This window comes from Elephantulus edwardii, unplaced genomic scaffold (assembly GCF_000299155.1).
Source record: "Elephantulus edwardii isolate Elephantulus edwardi_28Jun2011 unplaced genomic scaffold, EleEdw1.0 scaffold00014, whole genome shotgun sequence".
NCBI classification, from domain to species: Eukaryota; Metazoa; Chordata; class Mammalia; order Macroscelidea; family Macroscelididae; genus Elephantulus; species Elephantulus edwardii.
The window spans coordinates 30,824,987-30,847,379 of NW_006399764.1; the positions used below are offsets into that span (position 1 = coordinate 30,824,987).

The 22,393-nt window shown below is 50.7% G+C and overlaps 1 protein-coding gene across 2 annotated transcripts in view; it reads right to left on the reverse strand.

Annotated features, from left to right (window-relative positions):
* Positions 1–22,393, reverse strand: part of DOCK8 (dedicator of cytokinesis 8) — a 151,456-nt gene that overhangs the window by 57,861 nt on the left and 71,202 nt on the right. Inside the window, exons 14-23 of one of the 2 annotated variants that reach the window (XM_006881327.1) lie at positions 21,969–22,086; positions 20,654–20,724; positions 17,355–17,493; positions 16,556–16,657; positions 13,991–14,086; positions 11,850–12,084; positions 10,416–10,580; positions 9,260–9,429; positions 7,402–7,497; positions 4,019–4,114 (exon numbers count right to left, since the gene is read on the reverse strand). In XM_006881327.1, the coding sequence (XP_006881389.1) occupies positions 4,019–4,114; positions 7,402–7,497; positions 9,260–9,429; positions 10,416–10,580; positions 11,850–12,084; positions 13,991–14,086; positions 16,556–16,657; positions 17,355–17,493; positions 20,654–20,724; positions 21,969–22,086 (1,288 nt within the window). The remainder of the gene's footprint in view (positions 1–4,018; positions 4,115–7,401; positions 7,498–9,259; positions 9,430–10,415; positions 10,581–11,849; positions 12,085–13,990; positions 14,087–16,555; positions 16,658–17,354; positions 17,494–20,653; positions 20,725–21,968; positions 22,087–22,393) is intronic. The other variant, XM_006881326.1, reaches the window with a different exon arrangement.

Genomic DNA, 22,393 nt, shown 5'->3' on the forward strand with positions numbered 1-22,393 from the left:
TAAAGCCAACTGTCTGCGGTTTGTCTATTACAGAATCTGTACGTTCATCGTCGTCAAGTAGGTTCTTACTCTTAGGTATTGTATAAAACAGGGTGGAAGTGCTCTTTCAAGTGGGCTCTTACTCGTCGGAATCATATGAAACAGGGCGAAACTGCTCCATAGTGATTCCAAAGCTGTAATCTGTATGGATCACATGGAACACGACGTTACTGAGTACAACGTAATATTTCTGGATTACTATGAGTGTTGACTATGCCGTAGTCTGCCAAAAGAACATACAAGTCTGTTTTGGAAGGAGTGTTTTGGAAGGAGTGCAAGCAGAGCGCTCCTTAGAAGCAAAGGCAGTGAAACTTCATCTCACATCCTTGGGCATGCTAGCAGAGGGACCCGTGCTTGGAGAAGGACAGCACGCTTGGAAACACAGAGGCTCACTGAACAAGGGGAAGGCCTTCAATAGGATGGATTGTCAGAGTGGCTGCAACAAGGGGCCTGTTCAAGGGAGAGACTGTGGGGACAGAGCAGAGGGCAAGGTTTCGATCTGTCGTTCACAGAGTGACTACAAGTTATGGTTGACTGGACAACACCTGACGACAACAACAACCACATGGAGACAGGAGACGCAGGAGGGAGAAGCTGGCTGTTCTGTTAACTCTATGGTCACTTCCACTGCCCTGCAGGGTTCCTGTCAGTGGAATCACCTCCAGGGCAATGAGTTTCAGAAACTTATGTGAACAGAGGTAGAATTGTTTCAGGAGAGGATCAAGACAATGGTACACAATGTGAGAAATGTCACCGATGTCATGAAATTGTGATGGTGGGAGCTGAGCTGGCATGTTTTTGTGGCATCTTTTTACTATAGTTTTTTTAAAAAAAAATGAGAGAAAAATGACGTTAGAAATATAAGCACCCACATTTGTCTGTAGGTGACCTTGAGGTCAGGTCTGGATGAACAAAGAGGGAACAAGGACTGGCTTCTACTCCCAAGAGCCAAGTGGAAGGATTTTTCTGTTACTCCAAGCAGATTTCTGATTCTGAGAATGCAGGACCTTCCAGGCTCACAAGCAGGGACTCTCAGAGGGAAAAGCAAGACGAGGAGGGCAAGGAGACAGAGAGACGGACAGACCGTGTGTACTCCAGGAGGGACGGCAAGGAGACAGAGAGACTGACCATGCTCATTCGGGGTCCAAAGACACAGTCGTGCCCTCATGTGGAAGACCCTAGAATGTACAACCTGGAGGCCTTGTTAAGACCCAGGTTCTCTCCTCTCCAGAATCCCACTTGAACCAGGACCCTGGATGTGCCTGCACCCCTGAGCGTCATCCATGACGGGTGAGCCTGAACCAGTGCTGAGAACCTAGCCCACTTCTTTCTGACTGAATGTCTTTCTCCACTCCTGACAAAGAATTGCAGCAGACAAGGCCCCTTTGTCTCAGACTGGCTTCTCCCAGAGTCCAGTCCCTGCCAGCTCTTAGGACACACTGCTGTTTTCGGCTCCTGTCTGCTGAGCTGGCCATCCTACAACCAAATAAATAATCCCCACAATAGGGCACTTCCACCGCGTGGCCCCCTTCCAGCCGGGCAGCAACCTGCCGGCCACTGTTTTCTCTGGTCTCCAGGGAATCCGAGCCAGGAGAGCTGTCAGCTGATGCCTGACCCAGTACTGGAGCGTGGGGGAGAGTGGAGGGAGGCCGGGGAGCACTCTCCCTCTACTGACGTTTCGGCCCGTTCAGTGTTGAGGAAACTCTACAGTGTGAGTCCCCAGAGTGTGAACGGGAACAGGTAAACGGGGTCACTGGTGGCCCAGGGCCTGCTGTCAGCCTGGGCACTCGGGGGAGGCCAGGAGCTTGTCATTAGCAGGTGTGAGCCTCACCCAGGTCGTCTTCCCAGCTCCCTGACCAAACGTCAGTTTATCAGCACTTGGGCTGAACAGTGGAAAGACTGTGAATCAGCCCAGTTGTCGGCCGAGCCCAGGAGCCCGTGTTCTCTTTCTCTTCAAGCTTTTTGGGTAAAAAGAACCCAATACGTTTGGGTTTTTAAATACCTTCCCAGGCCTCAGTCAGGCAGGCAGTCGTGAGCATGTGAGGAGGGCGAAAGGCCCTGGCGACATCAATTTCCTTGAAGAGTTAGAAGGAGGAGCCTAGGGAGGTCAGGAGTGCGAATGGCCATCGCTGCCTGTGTTTCCGTCCTAAACCCAAGGCCTGCGGTCAGAATCCCACTTGGAAAAGGGTTTTCTTTGCTATGCTGATGAAATAATGTTATTTTAGGGTATGTTCAGTCAGTCTCTTCTGAGATATAAAAGAGATTAAACTTGCAAGTGAGCAAGAGATGGGGAATGATAGATGCCAAGTCACATGAGGGTCACCCAGGAGCAGACATTCAAAAGATACAAGGACCTTGCACACCCATGTTTATCACAGCTTTGTTCACAATAGCAAAGAGTTGGAAACAACCCAAGTGTCCATCAACAAAAGGAATGGATAGAGAAGCTGTGGTATATTCACACAATGAAATACTATGCTGCATTGAAAAACAAGGAACTCATGAAATATTATACAAAATGAGTGACCCTGGAGGACATTATGCTGAGTGAAATATCTCAGTCACAAAAGGACAAATATTGTATAGTGCCACTGTTGTAGAATGGGACTGACATTGGGGTTGGGGAGAACCTAAGAAAAGAGGGGATAAATAATGTATACTGCATTGAAACAGATGAGGAAAAGAACTGTTTAAAAGGAATACAGGATTAGGTATTACTTTCATGGCAAGATTCCAGAAAAAGAAATGCATAGTAAAGTGGACTGAGGACTTGGGGCGGGGGCATTATATAACAATGAAAGAATATTTTTTTCTTTTCAAAGAGAAAAATGAACTGGGGGGAGGGGTGGGCAGGGAGGAAAATGCACAACAATGAATTAATGTGGAAGAAATTAAATGGAAAGAATATGCTGTAAAAAAAATATATGTTGCATTAAAAAATACTTGAAAAAAAGATACAAGGACTTGCCTTCAGAGCCCACAGAGAGAAGGCCCTCCCCTAAAGCACCCTGACTTTGGACCTACAGGCTCCGGTGAGAATCCATCCGGCTTGTGAAAGCCAGCTGCGTGTGGTATTTCTGTCACACTAACGCAGAAGAAACGGGGCAGGAAGAGTGGACGATGGAGAATCTGAAAAAGGCTTGGAGGCTGAGAGTTCTGTGACATCCTCAGAGACTGGAAGGGGAACAAGGTGGTAGGATGGGGGTGGCGGTGGCAGATGAGGCTGGGGACACAGCCACACAAGGACAGGGTGAAAGGGTCTCTTATCAGTTCACTGGAAATGATGAAAGTTGGCTATCTTTGTTTTGAACTATATTGGGGTAAAATTTAAATAATAAGAAAATTCCCATTTTTAAGTTGCCCATTCAGTGACGTTAACTACATTCACCACATCATGTGGTCATCATCACTCTCTGTCCCCCAGAGTTTCTCATCACCCCTAAACAGAAGAAGAGGACAATAGAAGTGTCTTAAAGAGTGAGGGTGGGCGAGCTCTGGTGGCCTAGTGGCAAGAAGCTGCACTGCAATCTCAGAGGTACACGGTTCGAATCCACCAGATGCTCTGCTGGAGAAGGAGGAACAATCTCCTCCTGTGTCAGTCATATCTGATTTGATGGTACACTCAAAAAATAATGAAATAAAATAAAAATTAAAAAAAAGAGTGAGGGTGACCCGATTGGTTCAGCTGTCCATGCAGAGTGGACGGGAGGGACAGGGGTGAAGGCATAAGGGACAAGCTAGCTACTTAGGTGGGCTGCGGGAAGCCTGCAAGAGGTACCAGCCAGGATGGGGATCTTAAAGGCAGAATCAGTAACTGGATGCAGGCTGTTTGAGGGCACGTGAAGCTCAAGGGATCCCAAGTCTACCGCAGGAGAGGAGAAACCGTTAGACAGCGTGTTCGATTCTGCACGGAGAAACAGCTTTCTGCATCGGGGGCTGTTCACCCAGCTGAGTGCTGACATAGACCCAGGAGTCTCACCAGAAGCTCGAAGAAGAACCAGGCGTACTTGAAGACGGTCTCCCTCACCATGCCGGTGCTCACCACCATCTGCAGGGCCAGCTCCTCGTGGAAGTGCTGCAGGACAACCACAAAGACCGTCCGTGACAAGGACAGAGACACGACCATCACGCCCCTTCTCAATGACCAGCTGGGACAGCTCTTCAGGAGCCCTGCTGGTGCGGTGCGCTACGTGTTGGATTGCTAACTGAAAGGTTGTGAGTTCAGATCCACCAGCTACTCTGAGGGAGAGAGGAGGCAGCCTGTAAGATCTGTGGGCCCAAAGGGAGCTATGGTGGCTTAGTGGAAAGAAGTTGTACTGCAGTCTCAAAGGTGCTCGGTTTGAATCCACCAGATGCTCTGCTGGAGAAGGAGGGACAACCTCCTCCTATACCAGTCAGATCCAATTGACACTACACAAACAAAAAAATGATAAGAAATAAAATTTTTAAAAAATTAAAAAATTTGTTGGCCCAGAATGACGCGAGGCCTCTGGGAATCGGATCAACAGGAGGCCAGTGGGTGTGATTGTGGTGATCTCTTTAGACAACCAGCCACTGACCACAGTGGGGTCCAGCTCCTTGTGGACACACGTGGGGTTACCAGCAGTTGGAGCTAACCCCAGGAAGTTGGCTTGTGTGTGGTTTAAACCCCCTCAGACCCAGAATGAACATAAATCATCTGTTTAATTGTTCAGTGGGCAAACAAGTTAAAGGACGCAAACACCCCGACTTCGTGGGGTGCAGGCTCGTGTGGGACTGTTAACGTCAGCACCACAGCAGCATCGATCCCGGGGAGTGTGCGCTCAGCCCTGCCTCCCATCACCCGCAGATGCACACAGCACAGGGTGCTCACTCCGGACGCTAGAAGGAGCCTCTCTGGTGCCCTGGAAGCACCAGCAGCTCCAAGAGGGAAAGGTGGTCCATCTTCCTCTGAGATGGACAGTCTTCGAAAGTCTGCTGACAGGAGGGCAGCTGTGGGTGGGCCCCGACCCCACAGCAACGAGACAATGCAGTAACAGGAGCTTGGGCGATGTCCTGATTAAGTGCTTGGCTGCTACTCAAAAGGCCAATGGTTTGAGACCACCCAGTGGCTCCTTGTGGGAGAGACCTCATAATTTTCTTCCATTAAGATTCCCATCTTGAAAACCCCTTGGGGGATTCTACTCTGTCACATGCAGCGACTGTGAGTAAACAAAACCAGCTCGTGCATGGACATTAAAACGGGTGAGCTACTCAACAAATAAAACCTAGTGCTGTCAAGCGGCTGTGACTCATTGCCACCCTGCAGGACAGGACAGCACCGTCCGCAGGACAGAACAGCACCATCCGCAGGACAGAACAGCACCGTCCGCAGGACAGAACAGCACCGTCCGCAGGACAGAACAGCACCGTCCGCAGGACAGAGGAACACCGCCCACAGGACAGTACCATCCATAGGACAGGGCAGCACCATCCGCAGGACATAAGAGCACCGACAGACAGCTCTGCCCACATAGGGTCTCAAAGGCCGTACTCTTGACAGACACAGCTCTGGTGGCCTAGTGGTAAGGAGTCGTGCTGCCAACCCAAAGGCACACGGTTCAAATCCACTGCTCTGAGGGAAAAAGATGGACCGTGTGGTTTACAGCTGCTGAAAACCTGCTGGAGGGTCAGCTATGAGTCAGTCCTGACTCCTCGGAACAAATCAACAACACAACAGTCTTCAGAAGCAGACCGTCTTATCTCCCCAAAGTATGGATATTGGGCCTGGTTAGCAGTGAGGACTGTGTCACTGTGTCACCAGGACTCCGAGAACTACTTCGTGTCACTAGGAGAGGAACAGAAATCTGTGTGCCACATCTAGTCACTGTCACCCGGCTGTGGCCAGTGCTGGATGCAGGACGCCTCGGTGGGCCTCCTGTCATCAGGTGACGTTCTTAGACCTTCCCTCCCGATTCACCATCTCACGCGCTACAGTCGGCTCCCCCGTGTCGGGGACATCGGCCGTTTACACGCTGTACCTCCAATATGACCATCTCCCCACTGCAGGAAAGGCGAGTCCCAGAAGGATTAGTGGAGGGTAAGCGTCTTAGAGGAATCTGCCTCGCAGAGCACCCTGGTGACAAGAACTTCTAATGAAAATTTACAGAGATTTTGGATTCCAATTCATTCATTGCTGCACTTTCCTCCTTACCCACCCCTCTACTCCAGTAGTTCTTCTCTTTGAAAAGTAAAAGAAAAAAATCTTTCATTGTTATACAGTCCCTCCCCCCGAAGTCCACTCCACTGTGCAGCCTTTGTTCTGGACTCCTGTCATGACAATAATACCTAATCATTCTCTCCGTCATCTGTTTCAATGCAGTGGACATAATTTATCCCACCTCCAGGTTATTTAAGAGCTACTCAGGGAGCCCGCTGTGGAGCTGGTGAGGAAGGTGCTGGCTAACGTCCCTGTGACACGCAGCCACTCCCAATGGGTCATTTCAGGTCAGAACAAAGGCAGCTACAAAACCAAGCACTGGCGCTCCTGTGGCAAACAAGGCCAGCCTCGGAAGCCAGGCTGCGGGCAGACGGGGCCAAGGAAGAGGAAGGACTTGGAAGCGGTCATTGCCAGGGACGAGGCAAAATTTGCCAGAAGTTGGTCCTTAGCATCCCAACACAAGGTCTTCCTTCTATTTCCCCGGCTAATTTCTGGAGCCTCTCCTCAGACACAGAGGGACCTGGACCTCACAGTCTGTGGTCCTGGACCTGGCCACGTCTTTCCTGGTCACTAAGATGTGAGCTCTGGCAAGCACAGACCTGTTTGTGTGCACTAACTCATGAACAATCGCACACGTTTCCACGTCAACGGGGATTCTGCCTCCACTAGGCCTGGGGCCTGTCTCTCTCACCCCCATAGCCCGTTCCTGCAAAATCAAAGCCTCTTCTCAAATGCACAGCCCCTGACGGGCACGGAGGACCCAGTCAGCGTGGAAAGCCCTGGCTTGACCGGGCTTACTGACTAATCTACAATGAACAGTTTCTCATATGGAAAAACTGTCACTGTCGTCAAGGCAGAACTGACTCAGAGCTGAACCGGCGGCAAGTTCTCGGAGGCTGTAAATCAAATGGAGGAGACTGCGGATCTGTCCCCTTCAGAGTCGCTGGTGGGTGAGGACCATGTGAGAGGTGCCTCCTCTGGGTACACAGAGCAACGCCCTGTGAATGAGGCTGCCCGAGCACCAGAGGAAAGAGCGGCAACAGTGTGCGTGTGTGTGTGTGTGTGTGTGTGTGTTTGTGTGTGTAAGCAAGCCAGAGAAGGAATACATCTTAGATGGAGAGTCCCTCTTCTCCACCAGCTCCCACGTCCTGTCCTGGGCTGTCCCCTCCCGACCAGTGTGGTACCTTCTTGCTTGTTGGCCTGGGGGCGGCACTGGAGCCCTGGGCGTCGTTATTGCCAGTGATGTAGTAGGACATCCGGTTGCAGCTGCGGTCAGCGATCTGAAATACACACCCCACGGCTCGACTGTTGGCCAACAGCCCGGCCCCTCACCCCACTGCTCAGCTTGACTGTTGGCCAACATGCTGGCCCCACAACCCAGTGTTAGTCTGTGATTCAGTTCTTACTGTATCTGGTTACAAAGGTAGAACCACTGTTATAAAAATGAAGCAAAGAAGATAAAATGAAACAAATAAATTAGAAAACGAAACAACCCTCTAGTGTGGCGTGGATTCTAACGAACAGCAGCCCTGCATTAGCTTTGAGGCTGTAAATCTTATCGGGAGCAGACTGCCTCATCTTGTTCCCACAGAGCTAATAGTGACGTCAAACTGCTGTCTGTCCAATTAGACACTTAGTGTCTTACACCTCAAACCTTAAAAACCCACTGCCATGGGGTCACACCCCGTTCACAGTGACCCTTCTTTGGGCCACTGCAGCTGTAAATCTTTACAGGAGGAGACTGCCAATCTCTCCCACAGACCAGCTGATAGTGTCCAACCAGTGACCTTTGGATAATGGCTTATTGCATAAACCACTGTGCCATCAGGAGGGCTCCCAACACAAATAAATCATACTTGATTAGGGAGCTCTGGTGGCTTAGTGGTAAGGAATTACACTACCAACCCAAAGGTGTGCAGTTCAAATCCACCAGCTGCTCTGTGGGAGAAAGATCAGCAATCTCCTCCTATGCAGTTTATCGTCTCTGAAAACGCACTGGAGGGCCAGCTGTACGCTAGTTCTGACTTGGCGGTACACTACAACAGTCCACTCCCTCCTGAGACAATAACCAGAAATAGTTCAGTGGGTAGCAAAAATACAGTGGGAAAATTACAACCTGGGGGTATGGCCAGAAAAAGAAAATAAGTGTGTAAATAGTGCCTCTAGGTGGTAAGGTGTGGTACTACATGCTGTCTTCTAATCACTGGATAAATTGTAGTAAAACAAAAAGCAAACAAAAACACCACTTGAAAAGATGGGGTAATAATAGGCATAAGTCAGTAGTAATTAATTTTACATAATACAATGTATATGAATGATTGTATGAAACACACTGTAAATTAAAGACCATGTGAAACACAATGTACGTGAGTAAAACACAGGGATATGAACTTTGTATGCAACCAACATAAAAAAAAAAACCAAGCCCACTCTTGGAAGGAAGGGGCATGCACTATTGTTCTTGCTGGAGAAGCTTTCTATCCCTTCCTACAGAGTCATTAGATGATTGTCCCTGCCAGGCTGCCATCTTTACAGGAGCCACTGCCACATCTTCCTGGCCCCATCCCACCTCCTTGGAGCGGCTGGTGGGTCTGAACCACTGACCTTTCAGTTATCAGCCCAGCACTTAACCACTATGCCACCAGGGATCCCATCAGAGAAAACCAGTTCTGAGAAGAGCCTCTCAGAAGGAGCCCTGACTGTACAGGGTAGTAAGTGATGGGCTGTCAACTCTAAGGTTGGTGGTTTGAATCCAACGGCTGCTCCACAGGAGAAAGATGAGTCCATTTGGAAATGCTGTGAGCAGATCTACTCTGTCCTCTAGGCCACCATGTGCCAGAACTGACCCCTCAGCGAAGAGTTCAGCTTTTGGGGTGGGGGAGAGACTCAAATGCCTCTCTTTCTTCTGTAACTTTAGTTGGAAAGAGTTGAACGTGAGTACGTCTAACCCTGGGTGTGGAAGCATTTTACAGACCCCGTGGATCATCTAATCAAGGCAGAGCCCAGGAAGGCCGTGTGGGTGCAGGACCGCTGCCTCCCTACCTTAGAGGACATGATGCTCTTGACCTCCTCGTCGGCGGTGGAGTGCGCCCCCGCCAGGTCAGGGTTACTGTTGCTCATCACCCGGGACTGCAGCAGCTTGGAGCTCACGGAGGTGGCTGCGGTGCGTCCGTACGTGTGGTACCGGGGATCCGGGAGCGCAGGGGAGCTGCCTGCACCATCAAGCAAAGTATAACACAGACACAGAAAAGGACAAGTAGGTGGTCGAATATCCCCCACCAGGGAGCTGGTGACGGACGTGACCAGCACGGACCTGCAGGAGAATGAGTGAATCTGGGGTGCAGCCTGAGCATCTGTGGAGGCCAGGATGGGAGACTTGGCCTCACACACTTTGGGCCTGCTCTCAGGAGCAGCTTGTCCCTAGAGAGGACATCATGCTTGGAAAGGATCCGTGAACGAGAGGAAGATCCTTCCTAAGACAGACGGACATAGTGACAGCCACACTGGGTCTAAGTGCAGCAGTGACCGCGTGGACGGTGCAGGGCCGGGCAGTGTGTGTTCTGTGGACACAGCGTTGCTACCAGTTGGTGCAGATTCTCAGCATCTGACCACAGACACCTCTTGTCCTGCCCCGTCCTCCTGAGCGTCGCTGCGTCTGAGCCCACAGTGGCAGCCACAGGGCCAGTCCATCTCATGGAGGGGCTTCTTTCTCACCAACCCTCGACTTTACTAAAACCTGACGGCCTTCTCCAGGGACTGGCCCTTCCTGATGGCCCTTCCTGATGGCGTGCCCACAGTATGTGAGACAAACTCTCACCATCCTCGCTGTAAGGGATGTCCTGGCTCCACTTCTGTGAAGACAAGTTTGTCCATTCGTCCGGCTGTACACAGTATATTTAATATTCTTCACCAAGACCTTCATTCAAAGGCATGCACCTTCCTAGTGAATCCTTGTGCACTAACTCTCACATGCACATCCACGGTGGCTGGCAAGACCTGGCCCAAGGCACGTGTCCACGTGGCATCATTTATAACAGGGTTTCTCAAATGGATACTAAATTGGCAACTGGACAAGGGCCCCGGAGGGATCTCGAATGGGCAAATTAAGTGCTTAAAGCACAGCAAAGGGGGGAGGGAAGAACCAGGTTTTCCTGCTGCATTCCCACGAGGTCAGCGGCCCTCCCCTTGGGGCTCTCACCTGGCTTGTGCGGGTCCCTGTGCAGCTCCGGCAGGCGGAAGACGTAGTGGACGTAGGAGGCCAGCAGGCAGTTGCGCCCCTGGTGGTCCTTGCTCAAGTCCTTGCTGTTGTGCAGGCTGTTGGCAATGGCCACCACAGACTCGAAGGCGAACTGGGAGAAGTTGGCTGAGGAGTCAAGAGGAAAAGGGGCGGCCCTGTTAACAAGAAAAAGCCAACAGGGGCCCCAGACCGACTCCACCTCCTGGAGACCCTGGGGTAGCGGGGCAGAGCTGTGCTCTAGAGGGCACTCAGTGGCTGGTAAGTAGATTGCCAGGCCTTTCCTCTGAGGTGCCCTGGAGTAGATTCAAACCTTCAACCTGTCCGCTAGCAGCAGAGCACAATGACTCCACTGGGACACAGTGTGGGAAGCCCTATTTCATGCTAAATATTTGTAATAAACCAAATGCTCTATGAGGATATGAGGGGGGCGGATACAAGCTGGAATTCACCCTGAAGCACTAAGGCAAACCTTAAATGTTTACAGGGGTAGGCAGGAAGGCAAACCGTAGGTGTTTGCAGGATTCCTGTATTGTATTTGCTGACCCCTCCCTCCTGAGTCAAGCATAAGGTTTTCAAGAGAAAGAGCTTGGCTTCATTTGCATTGAATTCTCTTTGTGATTTGCTCCATGGCAACTTTCAATAAAGACACAGGGAAGCTGAGATGGCGCTTCAGTTGTTTGAGGACTGTTGGTCTCCTGCTTTACCTCGTTTTACTTGTACATTCTTGGTGTCCTGTCTCGTTATTAAACTTATTACTACACTTTACCCTCGGTCTACACAGGACACCTCTCTATCTGTAGAACCAGGAAATATGCACCCCTAGATGCCATGCCAAGTGACAGATGAAGAGGAAACCCTCTGCCCAGGACAGGAAGTCCACATGTGGTCAGCCTCTGAGCCACTCCTCACCTCAGAACCCTAACACACATCATGGGTCATCCTCAGGACACTCCCACACCCCATATCCCACAGAGACCCTGGGTGAAGCATGTATGAAATGTGTTTTACTGCTGATGAAAGGTTGGAGGTTCAAGTTCACTTAGAGGTGCCTCAGAGAAAGGCCTGGTGGTGCCTCTTCCATAAGAAAGCAGATTCATGTTTACTGGGGGCTGAGTCATCACACAGTCTGCAGGGGGTCTCACTGCTAACCTAGTGCTCTCTGCTTGTGGATTTGAACTGCCGAACTTTAGGTTAGCATCCCGTATGTAATGCACTATGCCATCAGGGCTCTTTTTACCACCAGGGATCCCCCTGAGAACAGAACCGGACTCGGTACCCATGACCTCACATCCCGGTAGAAAGGAAGAGGGTGGTGTCCCCGCTCCCTGGGCTGGGGGTCCTGCCTTGTAGACAGAGCAAAGCCTCTCACACCTGGTAGCCCCACTGGGCACCCACCTGTCTGGCCGGCGATGACCATGGACTGCACGGACAGCTGGAAGAGCTTGTCCAGCACCAGGTGCAGGAAGAGGACGAGGGGCTCCAGACGGGAGGAGTTGAGGCAGATGATGCTAAGCTTCAGCTCGTGCTCCAGGGCGCCCTCACTGATCTTCTGGTCAAGCACGCGGAGCGGGAAGGTCACCTGGCTCTCCAGGGAGTGGCAAAGTGTGAAGAACCTCTCCAGGTGGTTGTCCTGGCAGACGGCAAGAGGCAGACATGTGGCCCTCCCACCCACGTTCCCACAGCAGCGTCGGACAGCTCTGTCGAGGTAGAATCTTTGAACCAGTATCCCAGCTCTAAGACAAGGTGCTTCAGAGGCAGGTCAGGTGCCTGGGGGACCAGCCTCCTCATCAATGTGGACTAAAGAGACTGTCTCAGTGCTGATGTGGCCTGCTAGCAGAGGCCAACACACCAGATAGACACACCGGCCATAACAGGGTTAAGAACTGCCCGACGATGTACACAGAAATTGTTGACTGGGAGCACGCTATGCTTGGTACGTTCATCAAAAAGAAAATGCATTCTCTTTACACAAAACCCAATAAACTACCATAGGACCCGGCAATGTCAGTCCTGGGCACAGACCTGGCAGAAAGGAAAGCAGGATGCAGACACACACACACATATGAATGGTTACTGCAGTGCTGTTCACAATGTCTATAAGGTGAAAGCCACCCGAGTGTCGGTCAACAGACCAGAGAGGAACATACACTCCATCCACACTTGGAACATCACCCGGCCGTCAAGACAACGACGTCCTTCTCCAACCCTCTACTTTTCCCAGCTCCTCCCAACGACATGCCCAGAGAATGAGAGGCAAGGTTTACACAGAGGGTCAGCCTAAGTGAGATGGCCTGGCCCAGTGACTGCAGTGGTGGGCTCAGCACAGTCCAGACGGGGACGATCTGTTGTTCACAGGGTCGCTATGCAAGATAGTGGACAACAACAGAGAGAATTGGAGTCCTGACACAAAGGACAGCTTGACACTGAGAGAAATCGAGCAGTTACAAGGGGATGAATATTGTGTGAGATATGTAGACTTTCCTACTGTGGCATGGTGGTGCTGGGCATTGAGCTGTTAACCAGAAGATCAGCAGTTCAAATCCACCTGCTGTTCACAGGTAGGAGAAGGCTGGGCAGTCTGTCCCCATTAAGATTTGTATTAAGATTCTGGACAACCAGCTTTGGCTCCATGGTGTTGGGTTTAGTCTGTAGACGCCAGAGTTTATTAGATTATCAAAGGCACGAGCAAAAGGGAAGGAGAGTCGCTGCTGAGGACCCTGGGCTTTGGTTAAGAGGGACAGGAAAGAATGAAAATGGGCAGTGTGACGGACACGACTAATGCCACTGAACCAGGAATGTCAAAAGTATTAAAGTAAAAAAAAAAAGTAAAAAAAAAGTATTAAAGTAGCAAACGTCTTGGTCTATATATTCTTACCACAGTAAAGTTTAAGGAATAAAATAAGAGAGGAGTCTAGGCTAAAACAAAGATCTCTGGTGGTGTTCAGCATAGTTCGGCTAAGGAAAAGGTCAGTGGTTCAAATGCACCCTTCACTCTACAAGAAAGATGAGGCAGTCTGCTTCCGCAAAGATGGCAGCCCTGGGAGCCCTGTTGGCAGTTCTACCCACATAACAGCAGTGAACAAGGACAGGGAGGGAGGGAGGAAGGGAGGGAGGGGCCAGGGACAGGAGGGAGAGAGGGGAGCAGGGAAAGGAGGGAAGGAGGGAGGGGACAGGGACAGGAGGGAGAGAGGGAGGGGACAGGGAAAGGAGGTCAGAAGGCAGAATCACAAGGGCCATGAGCTGACCACAGACTAAAGCCTCAGAGGGCGTCTTTCTGCAAAGCGCTCCAGCCATCTGGGCAGACGCTGTGTCTCTGCACTCAGGAGCTAGAAGGTTTTGTCAGCTTTTTCCAGCCAAAAGCCAAGGAGAAGCTGAGCAGGCTTGTAAGCACCCTTCTCCAAGAACTAAAGGTTCGTCCTGCCGAGTTTTCAAATCCCACCATTGGCCTTGGCCCTTGGGGATGTTTCCCTGTTGCCTCCCCCACGCCCATCTCCAGCCTCGGTTGGTGGCCAGATGTTAAACTTGACATCCTTTACCTGGGTATGAACAGAAGAGACAGCTTGCACTTCGATATTAAACACTCCCTTATGTCCTTCAGCCCACTTGATGGGAGGATTCTGCAAAGGGACTTTCTGTGTTCAAGAAAAACAAATAAAGGAAAAAAGATTAGACATTCAGTCTCCTTTCATGATTACTAGAAACAGAGAGAAGCAGTGTGGAAATCAAGGTCACTCAGATACAAACTCTCCAACCGTCCTGGCGTCCATTCTGACTCCTGCTGCCCGTGTGTGTCAGAGGAGAGCTGGGCTCCACTGGGCTGCCAGGACCTGGCTCCTCAGAACTAGACTACCAGGCCCTTCTTCTGAGGCACCTGTATAGGGACTGGAACCTCCAGCCTTTGGGTTGGTAGCTGTGTGTGTTAACTTTTGCACCTCACAGGGAATTCCTTAAAAACAACCACTACCTCCGTATCTTGATGTTAAAGACAGACTTTGGAATCCCGAGTTTTGAGTTCAAGTTCAATTCTGCTCTAAACTAGTTCTTTATATTTTTGTGAGTCAACGAAAATTCCTAACACACGGGGACCCTGGACACAATGGAACCACATGCTGCCTGTCCTGTGCCGTCCCCGCGTCTGGCTTTCATTGGCTAGTTTGTAGCAGTAGCTCTCGGGCCTGACTCCCTAGTTTACTCTGAAGCCTCACTGATACCTGTCGGGTATCACGCTGTTGGTTGGTGCTGTCGAGTCGAGTCTGACTCTCACTGGGTCCCATGGACAGAGCAAAATGCTGCTGGATTCTGTACCATCCTTGCAAATTGGGCGGAGTCTGAGCCCAGGGCTGCAGTCACTGCATCCACCCACCTCCCTTCTACTTAACCGAGCAGGCTGCCCCTCCTCCAGGGCCTGGGACCGCTGATACCACCACGCTTTCTTTATGTGCAAAACTGGAAAATGTTCCTGTTCAAACTAGCCTGACAGTAACTAACGCTGAATGAGGCTTCCCCACAGGCTACTGCTCCTGTCCTATTGGGATGATGCGATTCAACGCCATTTCACTCAGATCCATAACCAAGATCTGTACGAGCAGCAGTGAGGAAACTGAAGCCGTGTCTCATTGGGCAAACCTGCTGTCAAGGACCTGCACAAAGTGCTAAGAGCAAGGGAATCAGGGTACAGACCAAAGCAGGCCTGATCAGTTATGGGGGTTTCAATTGCTTCCTAAGCATCTGAAAGCTAACAGAGGAATCACTGATGCCTTCGGACTGCGGTGTTGGAGAAGAGTGCTCACTATCCTACCGGCGGCCGAAGGAACTCACACGTGTGTCTTGAGGAAGTGCAAGCAGCGTGCTTCTGAGAGGAAAGGACGGTGAGACTGTGTCTCCCAAACTTAGAGCCTGTGTAGGAAGGGGCCAATCCTTGGGAAAAGATGCCACGCTGGGAAAGACAGAGGATCGGAGGGAGAGAGGAAGACACTTGGCCTGCTGAATGGGCACAGTGATTGTCATAATGTGCTGAGCACGTCAGAGCCGGCGAGGGAGGCAGAGGTCGGAGCAAGGCTCAGAGAGGCCGGAGCAAGGCTCAGGTGTGCTTTCCTTAGCCCTGCAGTGAGTCACAGTCGACTCGATGGCACCTGACAACAACAGCAACGCTGGCCCACAGGCAAGTGTGTCTCGGGCAGCACAGGGGAACGTTATCAGCAGGGGCTCCAAGAGCCTTTGCCATTGACTTGGAATGGACTCATAGTGGACCCCCTAAGTGGGTGTCCAAGGCTGTAGGGTGAACAGGAAGAGAGCGCCCAGCTTTCTCTGTTGGAGCTGCGGGAGGATTTCAAATCCCCAGAGAGGCCTGACCTTTCAGTTTGGGGTACAACAGGCGTGGCCTGGTGGCAAGAAGCTGAGCTGCAATACTGAAGGCACGTGGTTCAAGGCCACCAGCTGCTCTGTAGGAGAAGGATGGGCAATTTCCTCCCACGCGATTAACTGCCTCTGAAAACCTGCTAAAGGGTCAGCTCTGGGTTGATTCCAACTCTACGGTACACAACAACAACAACAACAACAACAACAATAGTAGTCCTTGGAAGAAGACAACACTCCTGGAAAAGCAGGGGGTCCGCGAAGGGGAGGATGACCCTCACTGAGGTGGACTGACATAGTGGCCGTAATGATGGACTTCTGGGCAGTGGACACTGAGTACGGAGCAGGAACGGGCCGGGCTCTGCTCTGCTGGGCACGGGTCAGTGAGTGTCAGAGCTGACTGCATGGCACCTGAATACAACAACAGCCACCACACTAACGTAAAGGCTGGTCGTGGAACCCACCCAGCAGCCCCACGGAGCACAGGACTGGCCATCGGCCTCGGGACAATCAGGCCCTGACGGGCCCTCACAGCTGCTCCTCTCTGAACGCCCGGCGTTTCCACACACAGGAAGCGACTCTGGATTTGCGTGGATTCTTTCCGGCCAATGTGCTCTCAGACAACCCCCTGTGTTGACAGGAGGCTGCCCCCAGAAAGGCACGTGCCCTCTGGGCCATGTGTGACGTGAGGACACGGGGTCTGGGAGGGTGGTCCAGGCGGTGTCCAGGGCCCGGGCGCTGGTTACCTCGGCCGAGTGCAGGGAGTAGTTGGCGGGCAGCTTCTCCAGGGCCACCGGGAGGCAATATGAGCCCGTCTGCAGGCGTTCATTCAGGAGGATGGGCAGCCACTGAAACAGAGGGAGGGTCAGGGCATCACGACAGCTCGCCCACCATCGTCAGACTCAGCTCAACGATGGTTAGATAGTGTGGGCTCTTTGGGGACCTCCCCTACCAGCTCTCTGCATTTCAAATCCCCTGAGCATTTGGGGACTCAGTGTTTGTGTGCGTCTAATGGCTGAAGGGTTTACTTTTCTGTTTTTAAAAATTAGTAACTTAAATAACTTTCCTTCCCTCACTCGCTGGGAACAAAACGAAGCTTGTTTTCCATGTGAAACATCTGTTGTTGTTTGTTGTTGTTGATTGCCTTTGAGTCCAGCACAACTCATAGCGACCCTATGAACAAAAGGCCTGAAGCCCCTCTACAACTATCGACATTTATCGGAGTTCATTGAGTTTCCAGAGGCATGTTGTTTAGGAAGTGGATGGCACTCCTGCTTCCAAAAGCATTTGTGTTTTGAAGCATTTACAGGATATTAAACTGGAGTGCATGCTTGTGCTGTAAGTGAATATCCTCTCAGTACCTGTCAGACGTGAGCTGAGGTCTCCTGTGAGGATGCCAGGCGTCCCTCCTCTTGGTGGCAGGCAGGGAAGCATACGTCACTACTCGTGACAAGAGCAGAGCAAAGGCAAGAGCTTGGAGCTCCTCCTCTGTGCAGGGACCCTGCATGCACCAGGACCCAGGTGACCAGTTCAGGGGTCACTCACCGAATATCCCAGGAGTGTCTCCACAGAGGCCCCCTGCTTCTGCTGGCAGCTGATGTGGTAGAAGGTGAACAGGAGGTGGTGGTTGGCTGTGAGCTTGGCCGGAAGCTTGATTTTCACTTCTTCATAGAAATCGGGAGACCTGATTGAGAAGTGAGACACAGATCACCTTTCCACGTGAGGCATGGCTTCTCTGCTGACCCCTGCTGGCGGCTGGCTTTTCATGTCACAGAATTCAGCACCTGGCCTGGGGGTCCTGGGGGGGCCACCCTCAGGAGGCTGGGGACACTTAACTTACAGAAAGCGGCTTACAGGCGAAAGATCTCAATGGGGAATAATTCCCCCTCACAATGGAAGCATCTCAACAACCTCATTTGAAAAGAGGGTCAGGTATGAGCAGCACAGTGGATTGCATTCTGGACTGATAATCAAGAGGTCAGTGGTTCAAACCCACCAGCCTCTCTGAGGGAGAACAAGGAGGCAGTCTCTGGAAACCCCGATGAATAGCTCTACTCTGTCCCATAAGGTCACTAGGAGTCAGAATCAACTCAGTGTTTGGTAAGAAGCCAGAAGTCTCTCAGGCCAAGCTGAGGAGATCAGACTCTCACCCATCACAGAAGACGGGGGGCTGATGAAAGCGTTACAAGAGGGGGAAATCTCCCCACACAACGGTAGGAAAAATCATCGACTTGGTTTGAAAGGAGGCAAGGTTCAGAATCCTGCGAGGATCCCCTTCTCCGTCTTGACCCTGAGAACACGCTGAGCGTATACACACTCATCAAGCTATTTTCTTGGTTTTTAAAAAAATTTGAATGTGGTAAAATATATATGGCAAAACATTTGCCATTTCAAGCGCCCACGGACATGCATGTTTCACTAAGTACATTCGCCATGCTGTGCAACCATCACCATTATTCATTTCCAAGTATCGTCATCCCCTTCTAAACCCTGGAGTCCGAGGAGTGAACTGGTTTGTGAACTCACTGATAACCCAAAGGAGGGAGGTTCCAGTCTACCCAGAGGCACTGTGGAAGAAAGGCCTGGCAATCTACTCCTTTCCCACTGAGGAGGAGGAGGAGAGCAAAGATCAATAGATCAGCCGGGTGAAGGGAAAGGTAGTATACAGTAAGCAGTTGATGGTTGTTGAGTGCCACAGAGTTGGAACTGGCCCACAGCTGACTGTATTTTAAAATCAGTAAATTGCATGGGAGGAGACTGTCCGTCTTTCTCCTGTGGAGCAGCTGGGGGACTTGAACCACATGCAGGAGCGGCATCCACTTCCTAAACAACACGTCTCTGGAAAACGACGGTACTTTTAGAAAGGCCCCAGGCCTTTTGTTCATAGTGTCGCTATATTGTGCTCAACTCGATGGCAATCAACAACAACTCTTGGGTTGGCAGGGCAGTTCCTTACCACTACGTCACCAGAGCTCCCTGAGGAGCTGATTAGACATTATAATGAATTCCAAGAACTAAATGCAATTAACATCATAAATAAAACATGAATCACTGAATGAAAATGTAGTATGATTTGTAAACTTTCAAGCAAAGAAAAGAACAAAAATCAACTGAAGCCCTGCAGAGCCCCGCTGTGACCTGACAGATGAGTTACCATGAGTCCGTCAACTCGGCCGCAGCTAGTGCCAGACACGCTGACCCCCCCAGATCACAGCACCCCGTTCTCCGCTCACCATGCCTCATCAGAAACCCCCACAGCGGCATCGATTCTGGCTCCTCGGGACCCTCAGTCACATTTCCAAGACTCTAAACCTCAACAAGAGTAGACGGCCTTGTCTTTCTCCAGCAGAACAGATGGTGAATTTGAACCCTTGGCCTCTTGGTTAGCAATCCACCCCATTATGCACTTTACCATAAGAAATTTTGGAACCTGCAAACTCTGGGTAATCCATAGAAGTAGGATTATACACTGTTTGTGATTTTGTGGATCACAGGATTTTAGAGAGACAAGTGAGCGACGTAGGTAAGAAAGGAAACTTGAGTCTCCTGAGTTACTAAACCCCAGAAGCTTCATTTAAGGCTTGATGTGAACGGCCTCGTGTAACATGCATCACAACCCTGGAATGTGAGACCCTTCAGGGGGCCAGGGATGTCAGACCATGCTTGGCTAAGCCTGCACAGATCTTCCTCCCCATCTACGCATGTGAATAAAGATACAGGCCTCATTCTGTGACTTGGCTTATGCACTTGGGCAGAGTGCGCCCCTTGGTCAATGTCATGGACTGGATTGTGTCCCCACAGAGTACATGTCAGCCTGGTTAGGCCATGACTCCCAATATTAACTATGCTGTGTGTTGCCAATCTTAACTTCTGTGATGCTAACACAGGGTTAGAGGCAGTGCTGTGATCACGCAGTCACCGCCGTCATGTGGTTGACAATTCAATCAGTTGCAAGGGGATAAGGGTGGAGAGCAATGAGTTTAATCAGCCACAGGGCTGGGCAGAGAAAGGAAGTTTCCCCAGGATGTGGCCTTTCCTCTCACAAGAGATAAAGGAAGAGAGAGAAGGAGCAGAGAGAGTGACTTCAGGGCCACCAGCAAAACGAGTCAGGAGCAGATCTGGGATCCCTGGATGATAAGCCTCTCAGAGTCAGGACTGTTCCAAGACACAGGGGGGTTGCAAAGGAATGCCAGGACAGCCAGCGCTCCCAGGAGACCAGACCCTCTCTCCCAAACAGAGAGAACGCTTTCTCCTAGAGCGGACCCCCTCAGTTTGCCTCCGGCCTCCTTGATCATGATAACATTTCTGTTGCAGCGTGTTAGCTGCTGAGACAGGCAGCTCATGAGGCTGTGGGGTGATGTCTGGAAGATGAGGAGACAGTGTGGGGAGAGCTGCCCCAGTGTCTCAAAGCATATACTCTCTTAGCATTATGCAAGAGAGTTCTAGAAAAGTCAAAGCAATATTAATTTCTTTTATTTTTTTTAATTTATTTTGTGTGTGTGTGTGTGTACCGTGAAATCGGATCTGACTGGTACAGGATGAGATTGTTCCTCCTTCTCCAGCAGAGCATCTAGTGGATTTGAACTGCGCGCCTCTGGGATTGCAGTGAGCTTCTTGCCACTAGGCCACCAGAGCTCTCCCTCAATATGAGTTTCTTAAAGACTTGTTCTCTAAATCTTAGATGGAGCACATCCCACAGAGAACCATGGAATGAGCAGGGCTTTCCTCTGTGTGTGAGGCCCTTGGTAAAAACATTTGTGGGAGGAATCACCTGGAAAACTCAGAAAATACAGGAGATGGTGGAACCACCCTGGCAGACGCTCAGAACTCCAGAATACACTTACTTATTATGGTATGTGATGGCCGTGTACACTTCCTGCAGGAATTCAGGCCCACTGGACTTTCCAAAGATGACCTGTCCACAAAGTAGAAAAGGTCAAGTTAACAGTGACCTTTAAATCTATCCAGTCCATAGTCATCAGCCCAATTCAATGTTCTGGATTTGCACAGCTCTGTGGAAGCAGGAGTGGCATCCACTTCCTAAACCACATGCCTCCGGAAACTCTATGAACTTTGATAAATGTCGATAGTTGTAAAGGGGCTTCAGGCCTTTTGTTCATAGGATCTCTATGAGTCATGCTTGACATGAAGGCAGTCAACAACAACAACAACATGCCTTATAAACCAAGAGTGCTGGGTTCTATCAGTTCAAATCCGCCCAGTAGTGCCTCATATGAAACACCTGGTGATCTACTTTTACAAAAATCAGCCAATGAAAGCTGGAGCCAAGTCATCCGACACACGTGGGTCAGCAGGAGATGGAGTGGACACAGCAACTGGTGTAAAGTTCACAGATAAGTTCTTTTCTTGGATCCACAATCAGCACTTGTGGAAGCGGAAGCCAAGAAATCAGAGGGCAGAGTGTTGGGCAAATATGCTGTAGAGCGAGCTCTTTTTTTTTTTTTTTTTAAATTTTATTATTTTGTGTGCGTGTACCGTCAAATCAGATCTGACTGGTACGGGAGGAGGTTGCTCCTCCTTCTCCGGCACAGCATCTGGTGGATTTGAACCGTGTTCCTCTGGGATTGAAGTGCAGCTTCTTGCCACTAGGCCACCAGAGCTCCCCAGAGTGAGCTCTTTAAAAGCGCTGAAGAGTAAGAACACACCGCAAAGACTAAGGTGTTTTTAACCCGAGCCAGGGTCTTTTCAATTGGTTCACCTGCTTGTAAACGCTGGACAATGAACAAGGAAGAATGACGGAGGGCTGATAGCCCTGAGCTGTGGTGAGGAGGACAGAGTATAGCGCAGATCACCAAAAGGACAAAGCAGCCTGTCCACAAGGAAGTGAAGCCAGGATGTCCCTTAGTGGTGAGGACGGTAAAACGCCATCTCTCATACTTTGAAGAAGAACCGTCCTTGGAAATGCAGAAGGTCATTGAGGGAGAGGGAGAGGCTGAAGGGGGTGAATGGCCATGGTGACTGGAACAGCGAGCGCACCCAGCAGGGTGTGAGGCTGGTGTGGGGCAGACAGGACAGCACTTTGTTCTATCGTGTGTGACAGCTGAGTCAGCAACATCTCAAACAACAGCAGCTCTTGTCCACATGCACGTACAGGCGCGTTGAGTCCAGCCTGGTCAGAAGGAAGGAGTCCCTCCTTACCGGCATAGCACTGCTGGGATCCTCTCCGCACATAAACTGGATCTTTATCGTAATGTTCCGGGCAGATGCCAACTTGTTGGCAAAGTTCAGCCTCTGTGGATAAACGTAGAGAAGGTTTCTGAAAGAGAACAGACGAAGACTCAGTGAGCAAGGACTGGAGGTCACTGAACCGAGTGCCGCTTGGCAGGCCGAGGCCTGTGCTCCTGGGAGACCAGAGGGAAGCAGCAGTGAACGGGCTGGAAGGAGTCAGTTTACGGGGCTCCTCCTTTCAGGAGCGGATGATTTTAAGGGGAGTGAGGATGTGATGGTTGATTCTTCCTCCTCAACTAGCTGCATCTGATCCTGACCGGCAGTCCCATCCTTCTGGGCCTGGTACTTACAGAGATAAAGGGGTGCAGCTTAGGAAGTCCCCACATTTGGGAGTG